This window comes from Babylonia areolata, chromosome 21, assembly GCF_041734735.1.
Source record: "Babylonia areolata isolate BAREFJ2019XMU chromosome 21, ASM4173473v1, whole genome shotgun sequence".
Classification (NCBI taxonomy): Eukaryota; Metazoa; Mollusca; class Gastropoda; order Neogastropoda; family Buccinidae; genus Babylonia; species Babylonia areolata.
Window position 1 is genome coordinate 31,987,299 of NC_134896.1, and position 24,929 is coordinate 32,012,227.

Here is a 24,929-nt window from a genome sequence, read left to right on the forward strand (position 1 = left end):
TACCCAAGCTTCCAGGTTATTATTACCCACCTGTGCACCAGAATGTAGATGCTGCCACAAAAATCAGTGCCGCACTATATATTCAAGTAGGAATAGAGTACAGCGTATGCTCTCCACCAGCACAGCACCTAACACTACTCCAGATTTTCATTCATGCGCGGCACGTATTAAGTTCAGTGATCACCTTACTCTACGTGTCGTCTCTGTGTATTTACCGAGAGGCCCTAATGAAGTAAACACGGAATGGTTACATAATATTCAGGATAATGAAAAATGGTTGATTGGGGGAGATTTTAACGCCCATTCTCCTTTTTGGGACAAAGATTGTGAATCAGTTACTTGTAATCGCTTTGTAGAAAATATTGTTGATTCCTCCTTGAGCCTTTTAAATGATGGCAGCGTTACCAGAATCCCTAATATTGTCACTCACAGGGCATCTGCTATAGATCTGTCTTTCATATCTCCTACGTTGTATCGGAGATTAGAAAAGAGAGATAAACCACTTGCAGAAATTGCTGAAGCCAGGCAGCCTGCGCCGCGACACGCATTCATTATTCATGAGCTGCCTTTGCCCCGCCCAAACGAAAGGAAGATTTTATAATTTGGATTACACCTTTTTTCCCTTTTCTGTTTGCTTCATCCCCAATTTTGTTGTGAATAACATTCCTAAATATTTATATGTATTGGTTACTTTTATTTCCCTATCACCACAGCACCATTTTTCACGAGTCGAAAGATGACCTCCATTGCGGAAAACTATAATATTGGTCTTATCGAGATTCACTGTTTGTTGTAGTCTGTCTGTTTCTTGCTTAAGGGCATTTAATTGATTTTGAAACCCTATGGGTGTGTCAGACAAGAGAACAACATCATCAGCAAATAGCATTAAGAGCAAATCTGTTGCGCCAGGTATCATTTGTATTCCATGTCTCCCCTTCTTTGATAACTCCACTGCCAATTCACCGATGAAAAAGGAAAACAGCTGTGTGCTTGGCATACAACCTTGTTTAACCCCTCTTGGACACTGAAAAAAGTCTGAATAAATGCCTTTGTCACGAACACATACAAGTACAGAATCGTAGATGCTTTTAACAGCCATGTAAAACTCCCGAGAGAGAGAGACAGAGACAGAGACTTAGAGAGAGAGATAGAGCACAATACAACGGTCTGCTCGGGCAACATGAAGCGTTCGTATATATATGAATTATATATATGATTATGTACATACAGATAGATTTAGATTTACATACTGATAGATCTATATGAAATTATGTATATATGTATTCATGTATGTATGTATAGACAGATGTTAGAAGAGAGACAGAGCTGAATATGTGTTTTATGTTTTGATATATATATATATATATATATATATATATATATATTTGTGTTTTTTTGAAGAAATGGTGATGTAAACCAGAAAGTGTGAAGAAAAAGTAGCGTTACGAAAACGCAGTTCAATTATTTATAACTGTCTCTCTCATGTGCAACATCGCGCTGGGGGAGGGGGGGGGGGAGTTGGTGGTGGGGGGAGCTGCTTTATTTTCTTTTTATATTATCTATATTCAAGCAGATGCAAACGTGCTAAAAACCAAAGCAAAAATGAATCGGTTTTCATTGTATACAGCGAATCTTACTACACGTGGGAAATTCCAGGCGTAACTTAACTTTCGCTTCACTGCAGCTGAACCGTCAGAACCGACCAGTTTCCTTCAGGTGGGGAAGGAGAGGGTGATTTACCCCCACCCTTCCGCACTGCGTGTGTGCCCCAAAACGGCTTCAGCACTGTTATAGACAGTAAGAAGGGGCCTGCCGCGAGTGGTTTATCTCTCTTTTCTAATCTCCGGTTGTATCCAGAATGTAAATGGACGACATATAAAGATACATTGGGAAGTGATCACTTACCGATCATCATGACTTTTAATGTAACTCAAAGACCTACAGAATTTCAAAAAGACAAAATTCCAAGATATAAATATAAAGATGCTAACTGGGAGAAATTCGAAAGTATGCTTGCTAGCTATAACACAGAGTTCATAAACACCGCGGATACAGATACATTATATTCATTCTTTACTGATACCATTTTACAAGCTGCCGACATATCAATTCCAAAATACAATTCACTTAAATCAAGCAAGCATTCAGGAAATATTTGGTAGACACCAGCCTGTGAAGCAGCAGTAGATAATAAAAAATCTAAATTTATAACTTATCTGAACAACAACAAATCACCAGAGAATCTTATTGAAAAGAAAAAGGCAAAATCATCATAGCAACATGGTCATTGCACAGGCAAAAAGACAATATTGGTCTTCCTTCTGTAATAGGGAGATTTCTGATCATAAAGATACTAAAAAGGTATGGAAAAAATTTAATGAAATGAAAGAAGGTATAAATTTGCCATCTTGTCCTATTAAGATAAAAGACAAAGATTTTCCGTCCAATGTAGAGAAGGCAGAAACATTTGTAGAAATGTTCTCGGAGTCTATGCGATTGGAAGGTCTCTCACTTAAAAACAGAAAACACAGAACCGAAGAAGAGAGCAAAAGTGATTATACAGATCCAAGTCCTGATAACAGTCAGTACGTCAATGCTCCACTCACACTCAACGAGGTTAAAGAAGCATCAGTATCCCTCCCTAAAAAGAAAACATCTGTATGACTTGATGCAGTCTCAAATGAGATGTTGAGACATTTACCAGAAAATTTTGGTGTTTTATTGTTTGAGATTTTTCAAAAGTGCTGGATTGATGGTTTAATGCCAGCACACTGGAAACAGTCTATTGTGATACCAGTTCATAAACAAGGAAAATGCAAAACAGATAAGAGCAGCTACGGGCCAATTGCACTAACATCACATACTGGAATAATTTTGAGAAGGCTGATGTGCTATTGTCATAAAAATAAGATTATCCCAATTAACCAAGCGGGCTTTCAGAGAGGTAGATCTGCAATTGATAATTTGGTAAAACTTACAACACATGTAAAACAACAATTCGCTAGAAGGAAAAACGTTCTTGCAACTTTTTTGATGTGAAGAAAGCCTATGATCAAGTTTGGCATGCAAAGTTACTCTTTAAACTGAAATCTGTTGGCTTTTCAGGACATCTCTATGATTATATCAAAGATTTCCTGAGTGAAAGAAGTATACAGGTACGGGTCGGGAATACGTACTCAAATCCTAAAACTCTTCACATGGGATTACCCCAAGGTTCTGTTATTGCCCCTGTTCGGTTTTAATATCTTGTTGAACGACTTACCCAAACACTTATCAAATGATGTGATCCTAGTGCAATACGCAGATGATATATGTATGTGGATGAATGTAACTATGAAACGGAATACATCCAAAAGGGCTTTAAACTATATCAAGAAAATATACCAAAGAGAAATAGATAGATTAAATAGATATATTGCTGATAATGGTCTTACATTATCATCAGAAAAAACACACATTATGCTTTTTAACAATGGTACAAACCCAGAAGAGTTACCAACATTTAAGATTGAAAATGAGACAATTCAGTATAAAGATACTGTTAAGTTTTTAGGATTGATACTTACTTCAAAACTAACTTGGAACAGCCATATTGAATATATATTAACAAAAGCAAGAAAATCTTTAAACTGATAAAGCCCAAGATCGAGAAAGAGACACACAAAGATACGGAGAAGTCAGATAAGAAAATAGTTCCACAGGCTGCACCACACTAAGATCTGCCTCGCAAAAAGAAAAAAGAATGAGGAGAAAAAAAAAGTGGGTGGAATGGGGATGCTCATACAGAGAGACCGGCACACACCGTGGCTTTCGTGAGAGCACACACACACACACACACACACACACACACACACACACACATACAGAGAGAGAGAGAGAGAGAGAGAGAGAGAGAGAGAGATGCAGAAAGATTTTTTTTTAAAGTACACCAGTTCTAGCGACAAACAACAAAACTCAACACATACACCCCCCCGCCCCCTGCTCCCCCTCCCCCCCGCCCCCTGAGACCCCCTGCTCTCACCCCTCAGTCCATCGCCCATCCCCAAAAAAGAATAAACGTTGCCCTGACTGCTTGCAGCTACATAACATTATTCTTTTCATGAATAAATCAACAGAGCATGACGCGTAGGCTACCAGACCAGCTAAACCTTCACATAATCCAACAAAGCGGCCTGACGACGCGGTGGTGATACCAAAGGCTGTGCATTGAGGTTACAGTTCACCCGCAGTCAAAGTCTTTGCAAGGTAAGTTTGTGTTTGGTGTCATATACTGTACCATGTCAAACTGATGCCAACTAGGCCTATCGGTTTGTGTGTGTTTGGCAAGCGGCAAGCGTCGCGTCCTCTTTGTCAATGTGTCAGTCGCGCGCGCGCACGCGTGTGTGTGTTGTATGCTGTAGATTTAGTCCTTGTTTTCATTCTCCTTGGATATAATTCCACAGGCAGTTTATTTTTTGGCATTTTTTTCCAACTCTCACTTTTATACAATTGTTTTGTTTTTGTTGTTGTTGTTGTTTGTTTGTTTTTTTGTTTTTTAACTTATTCCATGTACATAAACTGTCTTTTAAATTCTTGATAAATTTCGTGGTATGAAACTTAGGCTATATATCTCGTATTCTCATAAACAGTGGGGCACCATGCATTTGGCGGTAGCCAGCCTCCTCCACCCCTCGCGGTGGTATATACGACAGCGACCCCATTGTGTGCATAATTTTCATTCATAATCAGCACGTGGATCGCATCGATAGCCTATCGGAGCTGGCGATAACACTCAGTATTAGAAGGAGGCGGAGGATGCGAGTGAATTTTATTCACAGACTGATTAATTACTGAGTTGTGTGAAGGCCTTATCGTGAAGCGTACTGTCACGTGTGATGTATGTTAATAAGCGATCATCAAAATCAGCAAATCTTGTTGACTTGCGGTCCAAAAATTGTCAGTAAGACTCAAGTAACTCGAACTACACATGCATGTTTGAAGATCAGTTTTCTAGGTTATAGGAACAATGTCACCTTCCACCAATATTTGGACACTGAGAAGCATTCGTGGTTTTTAAAGATGTTCGCATGTTTTCACGAATTTTGAAACTTGGTAGCCTTTTTTTTTTTCAGTCCCATCCGCCGCCGGATCCTTATTTCGCTGAAAGAATTGACTCGGAAGTGAACTTAGCAGGAGTGATACTGTGTATGACGGCTTACATTTCGCCGCCTGAAAATGTGTTTGACGATTCTGAAGCTGAAAAGTCGGGATGAAGAGGGTAAAAAAAAGTTTGACACTTTGATAGATCTCAGTGCATTATGATTCGTAAAACAATGAAATACCGATCGACGCGTTGCTGCTCAAGATGATAATATTGTTCCATTTCCAACGCATAATTTTCAGTTCGACAAAAAAAACTGACAACGGACAAACAAACAAACAAAACAAAAAACAAATTGTTTCTGATGGTGAGTTGCAAAAATATCATTTGGATCGTTATGTAGCCTATGTACTAGTAACCCCTCGCCACCGTCTTACCGGCCACCCAAGCCCTCAAGATCACCCCGGCCGCCGGCGCTTTCGATTTTGAACAGCAAGAATCACACTCACGTGATCTATGAAAGCTTTAATTGCCTTTTTTTCTCAGTTCTTTTTTTCTTTTCTTTCTTTCTTTTTCTTCTTCTTCCACCCCACCCCCCACCCCCACTCCAGCCCCCTTTTTTATTATTTTTATTTTTTTTTTATTTTTTTACTGACCGCAAATGCATCAGTTTGCATTTTTCTTCAGACTTTTGCCAGTCGGACAACCGGCCCACTGTCACGCCGTGCACTGGCTGGATGCACTGACTGATGCTGCACACAGGATCTCGGTCCTCAGTTTACAGGTTATCGTCTCATCCGGCGAAAGACTAGCACCCAGCATCTCACTCAAGGTCTAGTGGAGGCCGTCGGGGGGAGTGAAAACTGAATCAGAGTCCGATGCAGGACAAAACCTCTTCAGTTTAGAAAACTCGCTTCTTGTGCGGTTTTTTTCCCCCGCTCTTTCTTCACTTCATTTGAGATGATCTTGATGTGTCTGCTTAGGATACCAGGGGTCTTTGACTATGTTTTGCCATGCTGCCGCAACCAGCTAGGTCTCGGCTGAAACGGTATTTATCGGATTTGAATCTGATCTTTCAGTTGGGAAGTGTTTTCCAAGGAAAGGTAATGCAGTATCAAAGTGTCCAAATTCCTGAAAGCTTCAGTCCCTTGAACGGACGGGACGGGAGAAAACGCGCTTGTGCTCGGTTGGCGTGCAGTGCGTAAAAAAGTCGTCCTAGCTTAGTATGGATGCAAGCACACACGCATAGGCACGCACACAAACATACATGTACGCGCATACGCGCGTGTCCTACCTACTAGCCTACTACTATTATCATACTTACTATAACAACGGACCGACAATGACCAAATAATTATCACGTAGTAATTAAGTAATCAGTAACGACAACTGATGAAGATGACAATGGTAGTATACATGCGTGTTTGTGCGTATCTGGAACAAAACAAAAACGACTCGAAACCAGTTTTATTTCAAGAGGGAAGGGGAATGATGATCGTTGTTTTTTGATATCCAGCCCTCCGGCTGGGCAAAATGAGATATAGAAGCTTGATCGATCATGTGCTACTGCCGGACACACACACACACACAGCGAATTGTGGCGGCCTGTTGCCGTAGGCTACTGAGTCACGTGAATCTGACTGCGTTTCGTGCGCGTCTTTGTGTGTGTGTGTGTGTGTGTGTGTGTGTGTGTGTGCAGTGAAGTGTAGTGTGTCCATGGTGATTAGAGTTGAACAATTTTTTTCTTTTTCTGGAAATACTGTTTGTTAACACCAAACGTTTGCCGGGCTAAATCTAAATTAAAAAAAAAAACAAAAAACAAAAAAAAAACAACCAACAGCAACAACAACAAAAAATTTAAAAAAATCGGTTTCTACACATTCTAATCATATTGAAAATGTAGCTCTGGGAAAGGCACAGAAATTATAAAGAAGCCAAAAGGGTGTACACAGACACGGTACAGTTTTTTTTTCTTCTTATTCACAACTTTGCACCTTTATCTGATATGCCGACACAATGATTTAGTAGTAGTTATTTTATCAGTTTTTAGTTAAGATGTTTAGTAATGAATCAAGTTCTGCTTAGTAATGAAGTTATATTGATGCATACATTTACTAGGAGCTGCAGCAAATTTCGGCCAAGTCATCAGTGGGACATGAATCTGAATAATATACTATCGGAAATATATTTTGCAAACAGAGATGACTCATCAGTCTAAAAGTTTTGATTCTAAACTATGACTGAAGGCAGAGAAAGGCTATTGCCAGTGTTTATTACACTCAGTGTGTCAGTCAGTAAAGCAGCGTAGTAACGAAACCAGTGACAGTGACTCACTTTCATGTATATATCAAGTATTGACACGTGGAACGCATCGATAGCTCGCGGCGATAACTTAACTTTCGAAGGAGGCAAAGAAGGCTGCCAAATTTTATTCGGAGAATAATTTGTGCATTGGCCTCGTCTCTTACGAGCCAATATCCACGACCAGCCATCTAAAGGAACATATCTTACTGACTGCGGACAATGAGCAGTTGTTTTATTTTTGTTTGGGGGGTGTTTTTTTTTGTTTGTTTGTTTGTTGTTGGGTTTTTTTGGGGGGTTTTTTTGGGGGGAGAGGGGGGGGGGAGGGGGAGGGGGCCCTAGGGAGGAAGCCGGGGGGCAGGGGGCTGGGGGGCAGGTCACTAGTGGTCGCATCATCTGTCTGCACTCATTGGAGTGGGAAGGCGCGTCCGATCTGCCAGTTATAATTTTGCCAAACGAACCGGACTCAGTTGTCCGGAGTCATTCCGTGCATAGAATTATCATACGGCGATGTTTGTTGCGATTTACTGAAGGCGAGAAGTAAAAATGATAAAGTGTGACACTTTGATAGATCTAGATTATGATCGAAAGACAATATAATGTCGATCGATGTGGCAACAAACAAACACACACACACACACACACACACACACACACACACACACACACACAGACACACACACACACACACACACACACACACACACACACACACACACACACACACACAAACAAACAACGACAACAGCAACTAAAATCTTGTTGCCGAAACGGCATTACAACCTTTTGTTTATTTTCCTCGGGTCAGTAGTGTGCGGTGTTGCGTGGAAATGTTTATGGGAAACTCCCAACCCGAAATCAGTCTCGGGATAGCTAAACAACCGCCGCCAAAAACCGGCCGTGGACACATAAGCAACTTCGTGTTTTATAAGTCGTCGCGATTTTTCCAAAAAGAAATCTTATGTTCGATCATTAACCCTATCATTTATATCTGTAATCTTGACCAGTGGCTTTGACAATGTCTTTCATTGCTGTGTGTGTGTGTGTGTGTGTGTGAGGTAGATGTGTGTGTGTGTGTGTGTGTGAGGTAGATGTGTGTGTGTGTGTGTGTGTGTGTGTGTGTGTGTGTGTGTGTGAGGTAGGTAATATCTGTGTGTGTGTGTGTGTGTGTGTGTGTCTGTGTGTCTGTGTGGCGTCGTGCGGGGGGCCCGCGCCCTGGTGTGTACATCAGTTGTTTAAGGTCCGGAATGGCTTCCGTCTGTCGGCTCAAGTTTGCTGTCCGGCACTGCATTCTCCTGCTGGTCACCGGGTCATTGTTGATCTTGCTTTGGCATCATATGCAGTCTGCTCCACCTGACGTTGCCACACCCCAGCAGCCCACAGACGACGTTGAAGACTTCATAAAGGAAGTGAGGAACAAAGTTGACGAGAGCCCTGACAGTCCTGTAAAAGCGAATCAGGAACCCGCCTTACTCGACGTTCTTGGAGTCTTCGTCTCCAGGAACGAAGGGGGCTGGTTTCGCCGGGACTGCAACAGCAGCAGACAACTCCGCGAGGTCTCCGTCTCCACGCCTGTCGGGGACCTGAGAATGTACGTGTACGACTCGCCCTCCGACGACAAAGACTACACCAAGATGCTGCTGAAGGGTTGGTACGTGGAGAAGAAAGAGATGGCACAGTTCCTGCGCCTGTCACGCGACCTGCCGCTCATCGACGTGGGCGGGAACCTGGGCCTGGTGACTCTGCAAGCGGCGACCATGGGGAGACAGGTGGTGGTGGTGGAACCGGTGCCCGAAACTGCTCTCCGCCTGTGTCGCTCTGTCATGGACTTCGGGCACTCTGCGCTCGTTCACGTGGTGCAGAACGCCGTGTCTTCTCGGCGAGGACCGGTCTCGCTGGCCGCGAGCGAACCCAAGGCAGTTGGGCGGTACGAAGTGCTCCGTTTCCAGGAATGGGGATTCGAACCTGTCCAAGTGGATGCCATTCTGCTGGACGATCTTGTGGACGTGCTACCCTTCCGCAGGGCAGCGTTAAAGGTTGGTATGAATGGAACGTCTTGTCTACACCTCCGGTGGGGATTCTCAGGGCATATAGTGAACTGGACATTCTGTGCCAGAAATTCCTTCTGTTTCTTCTGTTTCCTTTTCTTTCTGGTTTCTTTCTCATTTTCTGTTATGTTCCTCTGATTTTGTATTTTGTGTTTCTGCGTGCCTGCAAGGAGATCTTCCTTACTGTATGAGGCTGGAGCAAGGAGAAAGGTGGAACAATGGTTTAGACGCATATCTGCCGGATACAGTGTCCGTGAGGGTCGGTGTTTGAATCCCGGTCTTGCCCTTTCTCCCAAGTTTGACTGGAAAATCAAACTGAGCGTCTAGTCTTTCGGATGAGACGATAAACCGACTGAGTCCTAAGCGCAGCACGCACTTGGTGCAGTGAAAAAGAACCCTTGGCAACATCAGTCCTCTGGCAAAAATCACAGGTGCACAAATATGTCAATGCATGCACCCAAGGCCTGACTTGGTGTGTTAGGTTATGCTGCTGGCCAGATATCTGCCTAGCAGATGTGGTATAATGGATACGGATTTGTCCGAACGCAGTGACGCAGCCTTGAGAAATTGAAACTGAAACTGCGTTCGTGGGTTACAGCTTCTGCATTCACTGTTGTTCAGAGTATCACACACGGCAGGGTCAACAGAACAACAAAAGTACACAGTGCACCCTCTCTCTCTCTCTCTCTCACTCTGTGTGTGTGTGTGTGTGTGTGTGTGTGTGTGTGTGTGTGTGTGTGTGTGTGTGTGTGTGTGTGTGTGTAAGAACTGACAGGAATAATTAATCAGAATAAGTCAAACAACAAAATATACCGACCCCAAATGCTTCGTATGGGAACTGACAATGCATGGTCGACACTGAAACAACTAAAACGTTTTAAAAATGCTTTGTACAAACAAACATAAATAGTCATTAATCCCTAGATGCTTTGTACAACAGCGTTGGTTCAATGAAAGTACACTGCTAAATGTTTTGTGGAGTTTAACATGGAGTATCCCAGGCCTCAAGTGCTTGGTGCAAGCTGACGGACAGCGTTGGCACAACAAAAGTGCACCCTTTAAAACTTTGTGGAGATTAACGTTGAGTGTGGTCAGTTCTCACAACAGCACATCACAACACGCCCAATGCCCTGTGCAGATTGACGTGGAGAGCCACGAGGGTCACGTGCTGGCTGGTGCTGAGAGGCTGTTCCAAGAAATCGACATCCCCCTGGTGTGGATGGAATGGGAACACGTCAAATACAGGCCAGAGTACGGAGGGGCCGACATTCTTCAGTTCATGCAGAAGCACCATATGGAGCCTTTCGACCTGATGACGGGCGAGAGGCTTAGAACAGAACTGTTCTTGTTTTGGCCTCCTACTGTACTGTGGCGTAAAACACAGTAATTCACACAGATCAGAATATGACACACATACACACATTAACGCGCACACACCAAACTGACAGCGCCTGAGAGAGTGAGTATAAGAGTCATTTCACAGGATGTAACACTTGCAAGAAAATACCCAGACATTCGTAACCTCTCGCCAAACATTAAAGAGTAGATATTTTGTCCATCAGAAAAAAAACAAACCAAAAAACAAAAACAAAACGAAACAAAGCAAAATAAGATAAAGAATTTGCAAGAATGACGTCAGTGTGTGAATGTTGGGGGGTCTTTTGTTTTTCTTTTCCTGTTTTGTTGTTGGTGTTGTTGTTTTTTCCACATGAGGAGAGACATGTATGGGGTACTTAGAAATGGAGAGAAAAATATATGAAAAGATGAGAATGATACAACGTGCTCCAGGGTCTTGCATACAACTGAGGACACACACACACACACACACACACAAACTGAATCTGATTGATGAAGTTAGTTATCGACCCTGTGTGTTCACTGTTAGTACTTGCCTGTCTGAACACTTGAACTGACATCACTGATGTGTGTCCATCGCCCATCCACGTTTTACTTTGTTCAAACACACAGCAACATGGGTTTAGATGTAAGTTAGGCATATTTGTTTTAAGGTCAGCAGTTAGAGACTTGTGGTCATCCATCCATCTCTTGCCACTCTCCACTCATTCCTGGTGTTGGTTTTAACAGACTCAACACAATGTATGTTCACTGGCAATGCATTGTTATAGAATGTATATTTGTAAGTGTGTGTTTTTTTTTCTTAATAGTTATCGAAAATAAAGTAAACCAACCCCCAAATGACTCTGTGTTTATTAGATGCGTTTGAAAAAAAAAATCTTGACCAGTAAAAAAAAAAAAAAAAATTGGTGAATGTCATGAGTTCATTCTTACCACCAGACAAGAACAGAAGAACGTAATATGGGTCTTGAAAAGATGGTGTCTTTGGACCAAGCGCTAAAAGGTCAATTCAGTAGTTTGAAGGGGTTGACATAAGAATCAAGTGCAGAAACCTACAAACAATCATGTGTGTGTGTTTTCCCCTAATCTCTTTCATTCCAGGCAGCTTTTGTTTGGCTCTCAAGACCTGACCAGTGCCTTTGGTCTTCACGTAAGTCAGGCATCTGCCCCCAGCACACACCCTTTCCTTTATTTAGATACATGCAGATGTGATGAGTGTATATGTATCAGTCTGCATGCTTTGATGCTTCCCAGAAACTGAAACTAAAACTCCAATATGTGTGCACGAGTGTGTGCATGCGTGTGTTCATGCTCTTCAAGTTGGCCATGGTCTGCAAGAAAATATGCTGACTGCTCACACCATACAATAAAAAACAAACAAACAAAAATACAACAACAACAAAATCACACAGTGATAGCTCTGTAAAAGTCTGGAACACACTTCCCTAAAACTGAAAAAACAAAAAAACAACAAAAAAAAACAACAAAACAAACAACAAAAAAAAACCAGAAAAAAGAGACAATACATAAATAACTTCTATACATAATCTCTGGGCAGTGATCCAACACAAGCAGAAAAAAAACACTGTGGAGAATATTGAATGAATATAAATGTTACTTGATCAGCATATGCAAAGTGCACTGATGCATATCACCAGCAGAGAGATGTACGATGGAATGCAAACTTGGCCAAATGGCCTCCAGGCATGATTTACCAGTCCTCTCTACAACTATAACACAGCTGAAGATTTAGAACAAATGCAGCTGCTTGCAACAGAGTTAGTTCTACCCATATTATACCCAAGCAAAACAAAACAACAACATAATTTGACCAGCTGCCTTGGTGAAGTGGTCAGTACTGTGGATTGAAGACTGTGAAGTTTTGAGTTTGAGGCCCAACAGAAGTGGGTCAGACACCTGCCGGAGTCTGCACCAGTGGGTCACGGTTATTTGTATTTGTATTTCTTTTCATCACAACAGATTTATCTTTGTGAAATTCGGACTGCTCTCCCCAGGGAGAGTGCATCGCTACACTACAGCACCACCCATTTTTTTGTATTTTTTCCTGCGTGCAGTTTAATTGGTTTTTCCTATCGAAGTGGATTTTTCTACAGAATTTTGCTAGGAACAACCCTTTTTTTGCCGTGGGTTCTTTTACGTGCGCTAAGTGCACGCTGTCTCATCCAAATGACTAGCGTCCAGACCACCACTTAAGGCCTAGTGGAGGGGGAGAAAATATCGGCGGCTGAGCCGTGATTCGAGGCAGTGCGCTCAGATTCTCTCGCTTCCTATGTGGACGCGTTACCTATAGGCCATCACTCCAGGTTAAGTATGTGTAGTTCAAGTGGGTTTTTATGTCCTGTGGCCAGCTCCTGACCAGAACTGCGTGTGCTTTGCCATGAAGCGGAAGACTGGAAACACAGGCAAGGATCATCCACTCCATGAACATGTATTTGCCAGTGTTGCTTAAATTTCCTAGCCAACACTGCATGTGTCTGTATCTCACAGGCTTGGCTGATGAAAGATATTGGAAGAAAGTGCAGAGTACAGCCTTGTCATATAGTTCCCCTCGCCCAACCAATGCAGCATTGTCACCATCCTCATCTATCATCAGTGCAGTAAAATTCGTCTCAGATTTTGTGGCCTTTCATTCCTTACTCTTACACTAAAAACATCCTGTTATAATGACCTAATTTTGCAGTTTTCTTCTGTTCTAAAATTGTGGTGTTGGATCTGGTGTGGATTACATGCACTACACCCAAGTCTTGAAGGCCTTGTCTCCCTCTTGCTTTTCCTATTCTTATGCAGATAATTACTTAGGCTGTTGTTGGTTCCTGGTGGGGTGGAGTGCAGAAAACAGAAGATAATGATTTACTCTCACTCTGCTCCTAGAACTGTCCACTGTGGGACTGAATGTCGAGTATTTGCGTGGTTCTAGTTAAGACTGCAGAACTGATGGGTGTGGTGGCAGAATGGTTGGAGCGATGGGTTCTCACCTGAGTTTCCCCTAGTTTGATCCCCGGTTTCAGCACACCTGATGGGTTAACGATGGAGATTTTTCTGATCTCCCAGGTCAACACATGTGCAGGCCTGTTAATGCCCCTTCATGTGTATACACATGCAGATCAAATACGCACATTAACTCACTCGGGACAGCAAGTTTTCTCCCTTGCTTTTCTCCACAGACGGCCCATTTGTAAGGGTTTGGAAAAAAATTACAAAAATATAAAATACAGAGTTAGAAAATGAAACTTTCAGAACTGGTTTATTACGTGTTGGGCTATTACATAAAAAAAATCAAATTTCTCGTCTTATTTTTACAGTTTGGCCATTATGTAGAAAATAATGCCAATTTTTCACCCCAAATCACTTTTCTGCACTTAATTCACTCCTTCGTCATCATCCACCTCTTTGATGTCCGACCCTTCAGTTTGTAGCATGTCAAGTACTTCGGCAACACTAAAACATTGTCGTCGCTGCCATGTTCGCTCCGCAACATTTTGAGAACCCCCTGCTTCAGACGCCACTTTGCTAACAGGCTGGTACGCGAGCAGGTGACCAGTCAGTGACTTTGTCAGCATGTGTGCGAGACAGGCCACACATGACAGGCTGGCCATTCATACCATTTGGTTGTGGAGTGACCCAGAATAGCACACTCTGCTTATCTAATCACAAAATCATGTGTACAGCGCGTGATGGATTTTTATTTTTGGAAAATGCTATTCCATTCCATCATCCGAATCCGAATACATTTTATGTAGGAACGCTCACACATTCTATCTTCTGGAGAGAGTTAAAGATCCTGTAATCCATGTCAGCATTCAGAGAGTCATGGAAATAAGAATATACCCTGCATGCACACCCCTGAAAATGGAGTATGGCTGCCTACATGGTCAGGTAAAAATGGTCATACATGTAAAAGCCCATTCATACATATGAGTGAACATGGGCGTTACAGCCACGAACAGAAGAGGAAGACTGCAGAACCAGTAACATTGCCATTGTGCATTTCATATATGTGTGTACGCATATATTTTATATATGTATATAGATGTGTATGTGTGGGGTGGGGGGCGGGAAGGGGAGGGTGTCAGTACACTCTTATAAAAAGAAAAACTGAACACAAAGGAATGCATCATAATCAACATTTATTGGTCTCACTGGTAGAAAACTGGGCACCACTTTGCATGTTGAAAACAAAACAGTACATTTCAGATAACATTCCCAACCAATCTTTGTCTTTCACACACACACACACACACACACACACACATGCACCCACGCACGCACACACAAATTTCAATTCATACAAGCCACAGGCTTCTGAAACATACATAAGCAGTGACAGAATCAAACCTTCCCCACACAACTTCATTCTGCATCATACACACACAAAATTTGTACAAAGCCACACACATTAGAAACATGCACTAACCGCGACAGAATCAAGATGTCCATCACACACAACTTCTACAAAACATCAGATACACTACAGATGTCATTCTGAAAACAGACAAGACACCAGACCTGCTGTAAGGCAATATTTCAAGGGTGAACACAACATGGCCAACAAAAGGGTTGATGCAAGACCTTTCAATGATGCTGTCAATGAACACACAGCACACATTAGTTCCCTGTGGACTGCCAGCACAGGGACTGTGACAGACTAACCTGGGTGTGACTGTGTTTGGGGGACTGGGAATTAGTGGCGTGAGAGACATGCCACTGAAAAATGGTGCAGAAGATGGTGCAAAAAAAAAAAAAATGCAAAAAAAAAAGCAGCACACAACACTGAATTTCATTGCCCTGACGCACACTCTCGTTCTCTCCATCACCAACAATGAAATGTCCACATCCCCAACACGGACACAATCTACACACACAATGTATCACAGCTGCTGTATGTATGTGTTCCGCTTGCCTTGCCATGGAAACACCGTCAGTAATGTAACTCAATGTCGTCATTTTGGTTGAAATACTTTATCTCACTCTGAAATACCATGTGACAAGGCATGGTGATGAATTGTGCTCACTTGGTTGTGCTGCCTTTTCATGTCCATGTCAGCTGTGTTTCTTGCATCTCAATTCTGCACACATATATACAGAGTATATATTTTATTGTGTGAATTATTGACTGCAAAGCATAACCTGACTGCATACCAGTCAGGTAGACATGGAATATTTATAAGTCCAAGCATGAGCTAAACAAACAAAACAAAAAGTCTAAGCATGAAACAAACGAAAAAAAAAGTCCAAGCATGAAACAAAAAAAAAAAAGAAAAAGAAAAAAAGTCCAAGCATGAAACAAAACAATAAAAATAAAGTCCAAGCATGAAACAAACAAACAAACAAAAACAAAAACAAAAAAAGTCCACGCATTAAAAAAAAGAAAAAAAAATTTTTTAAAGGCAGAAAAATTAACCAAATTCATGCATAAAACGATAAAACTGCTGAATATTTTTTGTCCATGCACAACAACCCCCCCAAAAAAAAATCTGCATACAAACTTACCCAAATAAATCCATGATGTACGTTCCCTCCCCCTAACAACACCGGACCATGGACATCATCAGCTGGTATCACCAGACACCAGCATGTGCACCGTCTTGCTGGAGGCAGCCATCTGCCGTGCGCGGGCCGTGCCCACCACCTCCGTCAGGCGCATCAGGTCGAAACGGGAGTAGATCACTGTGCAGGTCAGCATGTCCACAGACATCCGCCCAGGCTCTGACAGCAGGTTGCACATCTCTGCGTAGAACTGAGGGTACTGGGGCAGGGCGTAGAACACTATGTGGCGGATGCCTCGTAGCTTGAACCTGCACATTGGAACATCTAATTTAATCTTTTTTGTTTACCCTAAAAACAAGGTACGGCTGCCTACATGGCAGGGTGTAAAAGGTCTAATACTTTTAAAAGCCCACTCAAAGGTATGAGTGATAGCAGCAGAATCCCTTGTCTCTATCAAAGTTATGGAGGACAACAAAATTCACAGCAATCAGTACTTGAAACATATATATCCTGATGGTAAATGAAAGTAAATGATGCAGCAAATCCAAATGATAAATAGAAATGTAGAAGAAAGACTACTCAAATAATCTTCTGCATGTGTGTGGAATAGAATAGAACAGAACAGAATAGTATAGAATAGAATGTCGTTATTACCAAGAGTACCAGGGTCACAAGGAATAATGGAGAGGATAGTACATAAAAGATAGAGATATAATTCAGAAATCACATCCACACGCAAATACAGTTCGATTTTAAACACACAAAACCAGTTAAGGCACTACTAGCAAGTCTGCATATCTGTTGAGCTGGGATACTAGAAATAAGATCCTCCACCCACCTGGCACCAACACCGGGAAGGGAGCCCAAGACCCAAATATTGACAGTCCTATGCCGTGGCTGTTCAGCCATTATGTCTGTCTGAAGAAAATAAGCTTAGGATTCAAATATATTCAAATGCTCCCCCATTTTTATCCTCCCCACCCAAGCAATCTACTTCGGGAGGTTATCAGCCGTAGCTACTTTCGTTTTCTCCGCACAGGCAGGTAGTAGTTTGCACAGGACAGGAATCAGACCCCTGCCAGAGTCTGCACTAGTGGGCCACGGTTAAGTATGTGTAGTTAAATTAACTTTTATCTGTACATTTGCACACATTCATCTGCAAATGCGAATGTAATGAAGAAAGAACACTTCAGAAACAAGGGAAAACATGCAATCATAAGGAAAGACTGACAAAGCGGCGAGGCATCAAAGTACAAATCACCTTCTGTAAAAGTGCACCCTCTCTGTGTACAGCATGAAGTGCGACCGTCTCCTCTTGAACTCAATGCGAGCCCTCCGGATGCCCTTGGAGGTGGCGTACCTGCACACAGTACACTTCTTTCTTCAACAAAGGTACTCTTGCCATGTTATTTCAGTTTTGTTTGTTCACTTGTTGACTGTGGTCTTAAACTTACCCTTTGATAATAAGGATTATGCTTTCACATTTCTTGAAGTGGTAATAAATCACTATCAGGCATGTGTCGTCTGTCAGAAGAAATCAGTGCGTGCGAGTGTGTGCCTGTGCATGTCTCTATGAGTGTGTGTGTCTGTGTGCACCCCACAACAAAGGCAGATATACTCCATTTTTGAGGGTGTGCATGCTGGCCATGCTCTTGTTTTCATTGAACACTGACATTCCAGGATCTTTAACATGCACATATGATTGTCTGCATGCACATAAACAGTTAAACAAAGGGGGTTCATGTACGAACAGATCTTAACATCTCTTGACCTGGGAGACTGGAAAAATCTCCACATTTCTTCCTCTTATTCGCTCATGGGCTGCAACTCCCATGTTCCCTTGAATGCATCAGTGGGCTTTTTATCCTTATGACCGTTTTGTACCTCCACCATGTAGGCAGCCATACTCCGTTTGACCCTACAGGCTATGACTGGGGTTCAAAACCAAGGGACCCTCATAGTTACTCGGTTGTTGTGCCCATCTGTACCCAGCTTTTCAAGCTGGCAGCCATGTTCTAAACTGTCAATGGAAGGGAGAAAAGAGGGGTTGGGTAATCCGTCATGACAGAGGTTCAGTACAGTGGAAGTAAAAATACCAACATCACAAATGAACACCTACAGCAATTTGGAGGGGGCAGATGATAATATTTTGGTAAAAACTGAAAAAAAAAAGTCACAAGGATATCTGTGATGAATACAGAACACTGGTGTGCCTGATAATGAATTTAAATTAAAAACTGTGAGCATCAGAGAGCTGTGTTTTGTGTGATAGATACCAACATTATATTCTGTCTCAACTTTCATACAAATAAACAGTACTTCAGCTAAACTGCTTGCATGCAATCTTCCTCTCCTTGTCAACTGGTCTCACTCATGCATACACACAGGTACAAATCACACGCATACACACAGAGATACACATACATACTAACAAACACACACACACACAATCACTCACTCATTGATGTGGGTGAAACTGATGGCTTCCTTCTTGAAGTGGTTGCGGATGCGCACAAAGTCAAAGTAGTTGGGGATGAAGATGAGCGTCTGTTTCATGTCCTTTTCCTTGTGCTGAGGCAACACCTGAAGCACACACATATGTACCATGTATGCACACACACATACACACACACATACACAATGTATGAAGGCATACACATAAGTGCAAACATATGAATGTGTACACATGAATGCACAAACACACATGTACACACACACATCAACTATGCATGCAAACACAAGTGCAAACATTATCATGCAAGTGCACAGATGACTGCACACACACACACACATAAAAGGAAAAATTATGAATGTGCATACAAGTACACACACACACACACACACACACATGTACACGCATGCACACACACACACAATTTAGGAATGGGAACTTTACTATTTACTGAGTCTAGATAGCTTCTCAACTTTTTCAAATGAGAGACAGAGTCCAAAGCAGTCATTTGGCAATGGAAAGAAGACATAGTGTAGGAGGTTTTGAATGGGTATGTAAGAGGTTTGGAGAGTGTGTGTGTTGTGTTGTGTTGTGTTGTGTGTGAGTATATGTGTGTGTGCACACACACACACAGAGGGGAAGAAATCATCTTTACTCAGCTTTACTATGATAACACACTGAGATGTGCTGTACTGTGCTATGCTGTGCTGTGCTGAATTACACAGAACAAAGGAAAATCAGGACACAGCAGTCTGAATCTGCAACTGAGTTAACTCCAGACATATGACCGTGTCAAGCTGACACATCAATACCTCTTTCAGAAAGAACTGGAACCTGGCCTCGGATATGTCTGCAGGGCTGTCACAATCAAGTCTGTGAAACATCTGAAACAACATAACACAGATACAGAATACAGAATACTTTATAATCTCAACCAGAGAAATTTCTTTTTTTTCCCGGACTTTCTTGGGTCGACCACAGTTTTTTTATTTTGTTTATAAATTACACAATCCACTCAAAAGAAGGCATACAACTTTTCATTCACTTTACACAAACATGATCACACTCATGCATTCATGACCCGACCAGGACATTGGGCCATGGTGCTGGTCAGGCATCCGCCCGGCACATGTGATGCAGGGTATTACACAAAGGACCCACCAGAGCTCAGCTATTTTTTTTAGATCACTTTTCACAAAAGTACACCAAAGCAACATGCGAAACAAAGCAATGAAGATACACAAAACATGGCAACCAAGCCTCACATACACAAGGCTCATCCATCCACACATCTCCTCTTTTTTCCAAGGACAAAAGTCTTGAATGAAGTTTAGAAAGAACAAAAACAAATAAAATAAAATAATATAATAAATTAAAAAAAAAATTAAAAAGAAAGAAAGAAGAAAGAAGAAGAAGAAGAAAAAAAGAGGTTATAATGTACTGTCTATGCATACTATTCTGCACTCATGAATCACTGTTCACTCTGTTTTTTATATATATATATATATACACACACACACACACACAATTTTTTTCAAAGAATAAATAAAATAAATGAATGAATTAATAAATAAATAAATAAGGGGGGGGAAGCTGTCATAAAAAAGATAGAGACAAAAATAAAATAATTTTAAAAAAAAAAAGGAAAAAAAAGGAGAAATTGTTGACATATACTTAAACACACAGCGACAACTGTCGATGTGCAGCATAATCAAAAAAGCAGGTGAAAAGAAGGGGGAAGGCACACTGATTACACTGCATTCTGGGTATTGTTGCACGTGAAAAGACAGGTGAAAAGAAACAACAAGAGAAACTAAGAGATGATAACTATTCTAATCAGAATCACGAACACACAAAGTAAGCTAGCAGCAGCAACAGAATCACTGGTGACAAGCAGTAATGACAAGTACAGTCTGTAGCAGTAGAAGCAGCAGTTGCACTGAATGTTTTTTTAAAACAGATTCCTCTTCTTCATTCATGGAATGCGACTCCCACGTTCACTCGTATACATGTATGAGTGGCTTTTACGTGTATGACAGTCTTTACCTCGCCACATAGGCAGCTATACTCGTTTTCGGAGGTTTTTAAAAAAAAAGAAGAATCTGAAAATAAACATTTTCATTCTAAAATATTTGGACCCTAACCATCAAACAGACATTAAATTATTATCTTAATGCAAAGTCTTCTCCTGTTTAATTGACCACAGTCCATGTTCATCTGAAATATAGGAAATGACACAGGGGTCAGAATCACATGATGTAATGGACTGATGGTCACACGGACATAAAGATAGAATGAACCAAACTAATAACAACCCTGCATTCTGCAGGAACACCATGAAGAAATAACCTTACACAAGCCCAGACCAAGAAATTAACACTACCAACCACCACGACAAAGCAGTTAGCATAGCCGACTGACAACTGTAAGGATGCAGGTTCAAACCCCACAAGTGGTGTGTTTCTTTTTTTTGGCCTGTGGTTGGCTCCTACCCAGAGCTGAGTCTGCCATGGGCTAAAAAGGGACGACAGGGAAGACACAGTCAAGAGTCATCCACTTCATGGATGCGTCTTCTTCTTCTTCTTCGTTCGTGGGCTGTAACTCCCATGCTCACTCGTATGTACGCGAGTGGGCTTTTTACGTGTATGGCCGTTTTTTCCCCCCGCCATGTAGGCAGCCACACTCCGTTTTCGGGGGTGTGCATGCTGGGTATGTTCTTGTTTCCATAACCCACCTAACGCTGACATGGATTACAGGATCTTTAACGTGCGTATTTGATCTTCTGCTTGCGTATACACACGAAGGGGGTTCAGGCACTAGCAGGTCTGCACATATGTTGACCTGGGAGATCGTAAAAATCTCCACCCTTTACCCACCAGGCACCGTCACCGTGATTCGAACCCAGGACCCTCAGATTGAAAGTCCAACGCTTTAACCACTTGGCTATTGCGCCAGTCATGGATGCGTCTGTGGAAGCGTTGCTCAAATTTCCCGACAAACACTGCAGGCGTCTTTATCTCTCAGCCTTGTAGATGCTGGGGAAAATTATGAGAGAACACCCTTGTCAAAATGTCCCAAACCTGAATGGACCCCTACAGCAGCAGCATTGTAATCACCCCCAACATCATTGAAATAAACAAAACAAAAATATCCTAAATTCTGGGGCATCCCCCCCCCCCCCACCAAAACCCTTAAATAAAATAAATAACAAATAAATGAATGAACAAACCAACCCTACCTGTGGCAGCTGAACATACACCTGGCAAACACTTCCCTGGGCAGGTTTGGTTGACACCTCCACTCTGCCGCAATAGTCTGTTACTGAGTTAAGGAAAAAGGTAAAACATTTGCCTCTTACATAGCTACACCATGCCTTTCAGGGTGAATCCACAAAGCTACATTGGGTCTTTCAGGACAAATGCACATAGCTACACTGTACCTTTCAGGGAGAGTGCACATTGCTACACTGTACCTTTCAGGGTGAATGCACATAGCTACACTGTACCTTTCAGGGTGAATGCACATAGCTACACTGTACCTTTCAGGACAAATGCACATAGCTACACTGTACCTTTCAGGAAGAAAGCACATAGCTACACTGTACCTTTCAGGGAGAAAGCACATAGCTACACTGTACCTTTCAGGACAAATGCACAAAACTACACTGTACCTTTCAGGGTGAATGCACATAGCTACACTGTACATTTTAGGGAGAAAGCACATAGCTGCACTGTACCTTTCAGGACAAATGCATATAGCTACACTGTACCTTTCGGGACAAATCCATACGCGAAATTTGGCCAAGCAGAGCAAACCAATAGGCCTAGTTTGCATCAGTTTGACATGGTACAGTATATGACACCAAACCATATAGCTACACTGTACCTTTCAGGGAGAATGCACAAAGCTACACTATAGCTTTCAGGGTGAATGCACATAGCTACACTGTACCTTTCAGGGCGAATGTACATAGCTACACTGTACCTTTCAGGGAGAATGCACATAGCTACACTGTACCTTTCAGGGCAAATGCACATAGCTACACTATAGCTTTCAGGGCAAATGCACATAGCTACACTGTACCTTTCAGGGCAAATGCACATAGCTACACTGTACCTTTCAGGGTGAATGCACATAGCTACACTGTACATTTCAGGGAGAAAGCACATAGCTGCACTGTACCTTTCAGGACAAATGCACATAGCTACACTGTACCTTTCGGGACAAATCCATACGCGAAATTTGGCCAAGCAGAGCAAACCAATAGGCCTAGTTTGCATCAGTTTGACATGGTACAGTATATGACACCAAACCACATAGCTACACTGTACCTTTCAGGGAGAATGCACAAAGCTACACTATAGCTTTCAGGGTGAATGCACATAGCTACACTGTACCTTTCAGGGCGAATGTACATAGCTACACTGTACCTTTCAGGGAGAATGCACATAGCTACACTGTACCTTTCAGGGCAAATGCACATAGCTACACTATAGCTTTCAGGGCAAATGCACATAGCTACACTGTACCTTTCAGGGCAAATGCACATAGCTACACTGTACCTTTCAGGGAGATTGCACTGTGTATTGCTTCACTGGTTTTTGATGGAAACTGATTATTACGTATTTTTGAGATTTTGATCATGCAGTTTCCCCCGACTTTGATCACCTTAATGTGGAATCTGATTACATGATTGTCTTTTCTTGACAAACATAACCTTCACTGCAAGGGAAAACAAAACAAAACAAAAAACACAAGGATACTGTGGCAGTGCACTTTAAAGACGTTGAAGATCTCCGGCGTGAGCAGGGAGCTGAAGATGAGGGTCTGGCGGTAGTGCTGGCTCCAGCCGTTGAGCGCCCACATCCGCGACCTGGTGAAGTCCATGTTGTGCGCCTGTCGGGGCTGAAGGTGCATGTGGTCAAACAGGTGCTGGAACACGACACAAAGGGCACTGAGGGTGGTAACAAAGGTGGTGGGGGTGGTGGTGGTGGTGGTGGTGCGAACGGTGGTTATGAAGGTGGTGATGGCTGTAGTGGTTGAGGTGGTGGTGGTGGTGGTGATGATTGTGGTGGTAATGAAGGTGGTGACAGCTGTGGTGGTAAAGAAGATGGCGGTGCTGGTGGTGGTGACAGCGGTAATGGTGGTGGTATCGAAGGCGACTGTAGTGGTGGTTATGAAGGTGGTGATGGTGGTGGTGGTGATAATGATGGTGATTGTGTTGGTGGTGGTGGTAGCAATGAAGGCGGTGGTGGTGGCAATGAAGGTGGTGATGGTGGTGGTGGTGATAATGACGGTGGTTGTGGTGATGGTGATGGTGGTGGCAATGTTGATACTGATGCTGGTGGTAATGGAGGTGGTGGTTGTGGTGATGGTAGTGATGGTGGTAAAAGAGGTGTTAATTGTGATGGTGGTGGTGGTGGTGGTGGTGGTAATGTTGGTATTGATGATGGAAGTGGCAGCGGTGGTAACAGAGGAGTTGGTTGTGGTGAAGGTAGAGGTGGTGGTGGTAATGGAAGAGCTGATGGTTGTGAAGAACACAAAGGGTGTTGGTTTTCATCATCTGCCTTTGTGGGCTACAACTCCCACATTTACTCTTTTTTCCCCCCCCATTCATTCATTTTGTGACTTTTGTCGTGTTTTGATTTGTGAATTTGGTGAATGGACATACAAAGACATCTAACGATCAACTGAGAATCATGCCTCACCAGCACATGGTCCCAGTTCTGCATGAGGAAGAAGTCGGTCTGGTCCAGGATCATCACTTCAATAGATGACAGAAAATCATAGTCTCTGTCTCGGTCTCTGCAATCCAACAAAAAGGCATGCAACTTCAGGTAATGGTATGCACAAACACAAGCAAGTCTTTTACACACACAAACACACACGTATGTGCACCTGTATTTACATACACACAAACACACATGTACACACACACAAACACACTGTTTCCAGAACCTGTGGGAACCATGAGTTACCCCACCACAACAAAGTACGACCAACAGACCAACTGACCCTGGGGCTCCAATGATGGTGCGCAGGCCTAGCGGCGAAGCGATGATGATGTCTGCCATGTAGAACGGGCTGTAGAGGCGCAGGCTTTTCTTGGACACGCTCAGACCAATACGGAAATGCTCGTCAATGTTACCAGCAAAAGTGACATTGTAGTCGTCTGCAAACAGAA

At 42.5% G+C, this 24,929-nt stretch overlaps 2 protein-coding genes across 3 annotated transcripts in view; one reads left to right on the top strand and one right to left on the bottom strand.

The window, feature by feature from the left end:
• Positions 1–4,106: 4,106 nt before the first annotated feature.
• Positions 4,107–11,613, top strand: LOC143296372 (uncharacterized). 2 transcript variants are annotated; one of them, XM_076608247.1, is made up of 4 exons: positions 4,206–4,245; positions 5,768–5,864; positions 8,613–9,417; positions 10,568–11,613. In XM_076608247.1, exons 2-4 carry the CDS (start codon positions 5,830–5,832, stop codon positions 10,814–10,816), a joined length of 1,089 nt encoding a protein of 362 aa, XP_076464362.1. In that variant the 5' UTR covers positions 4,206–4,245; positions 5,768–5,829; the 3' UTR covers positions 10,817–11,613. The 2 variants fall into 2 exon arrangements, with proteins under 2 accessions (XP_076464363.1, XP_076464362.1); XM_076608248.1 differs by lacking the exon at positions 5,768–5,864 and having other exon boundaries at positions 4,107–4,245.
• A 3,314-nt stretch (positions 11,614–14,927) lies between these two features.
• LOC143295762 (U3 small nucleolar RNA-associated protein 25 homolog) overlaps positions 14,928–24,929 on the bottom strand; it is a 28,763-nt gene continuing 18,761 nt past the window's right edge. Inside the window, exons 13-21 of the mRNA XM_076607382.1 lie at positions 24,761–24,917; positions 24,454–24,550; positions 23,509–23,677; positions 21,984–22,060; positions 19,558–19,629; positions 18,752–18,876; positions 17,555–17,653; positions 16,297–16,601; positions 14,928–15,872 (exon numbers count right to left, since the gene is read on the bottom strand). Of these exons, the coding sequence (XP_076463497.1) occupies positions 16,355–16,601; positions 17,555–17,653; positions 18,752–18,876; positions 19,558–19,629; positions 21,984–22,060; positions 23,509–23,677; positions 24,454–24,550; positions 24,761–24,917 (1,043 nt within the window). The 3' untranslated portion in view covers positions 14,928–15,872; positions 16,297–16,354. The remainder of the gene's footprint in view (positions 15,873–16,296; positions 16,602–17,554; positions 17,654–18,751; positions 18,877–19,557; positions 19,630–21,983; positions 22,061–23,508; positions 23,678–24,453; positions 24,551–24,760; positions 24,918–24,929) is intronic.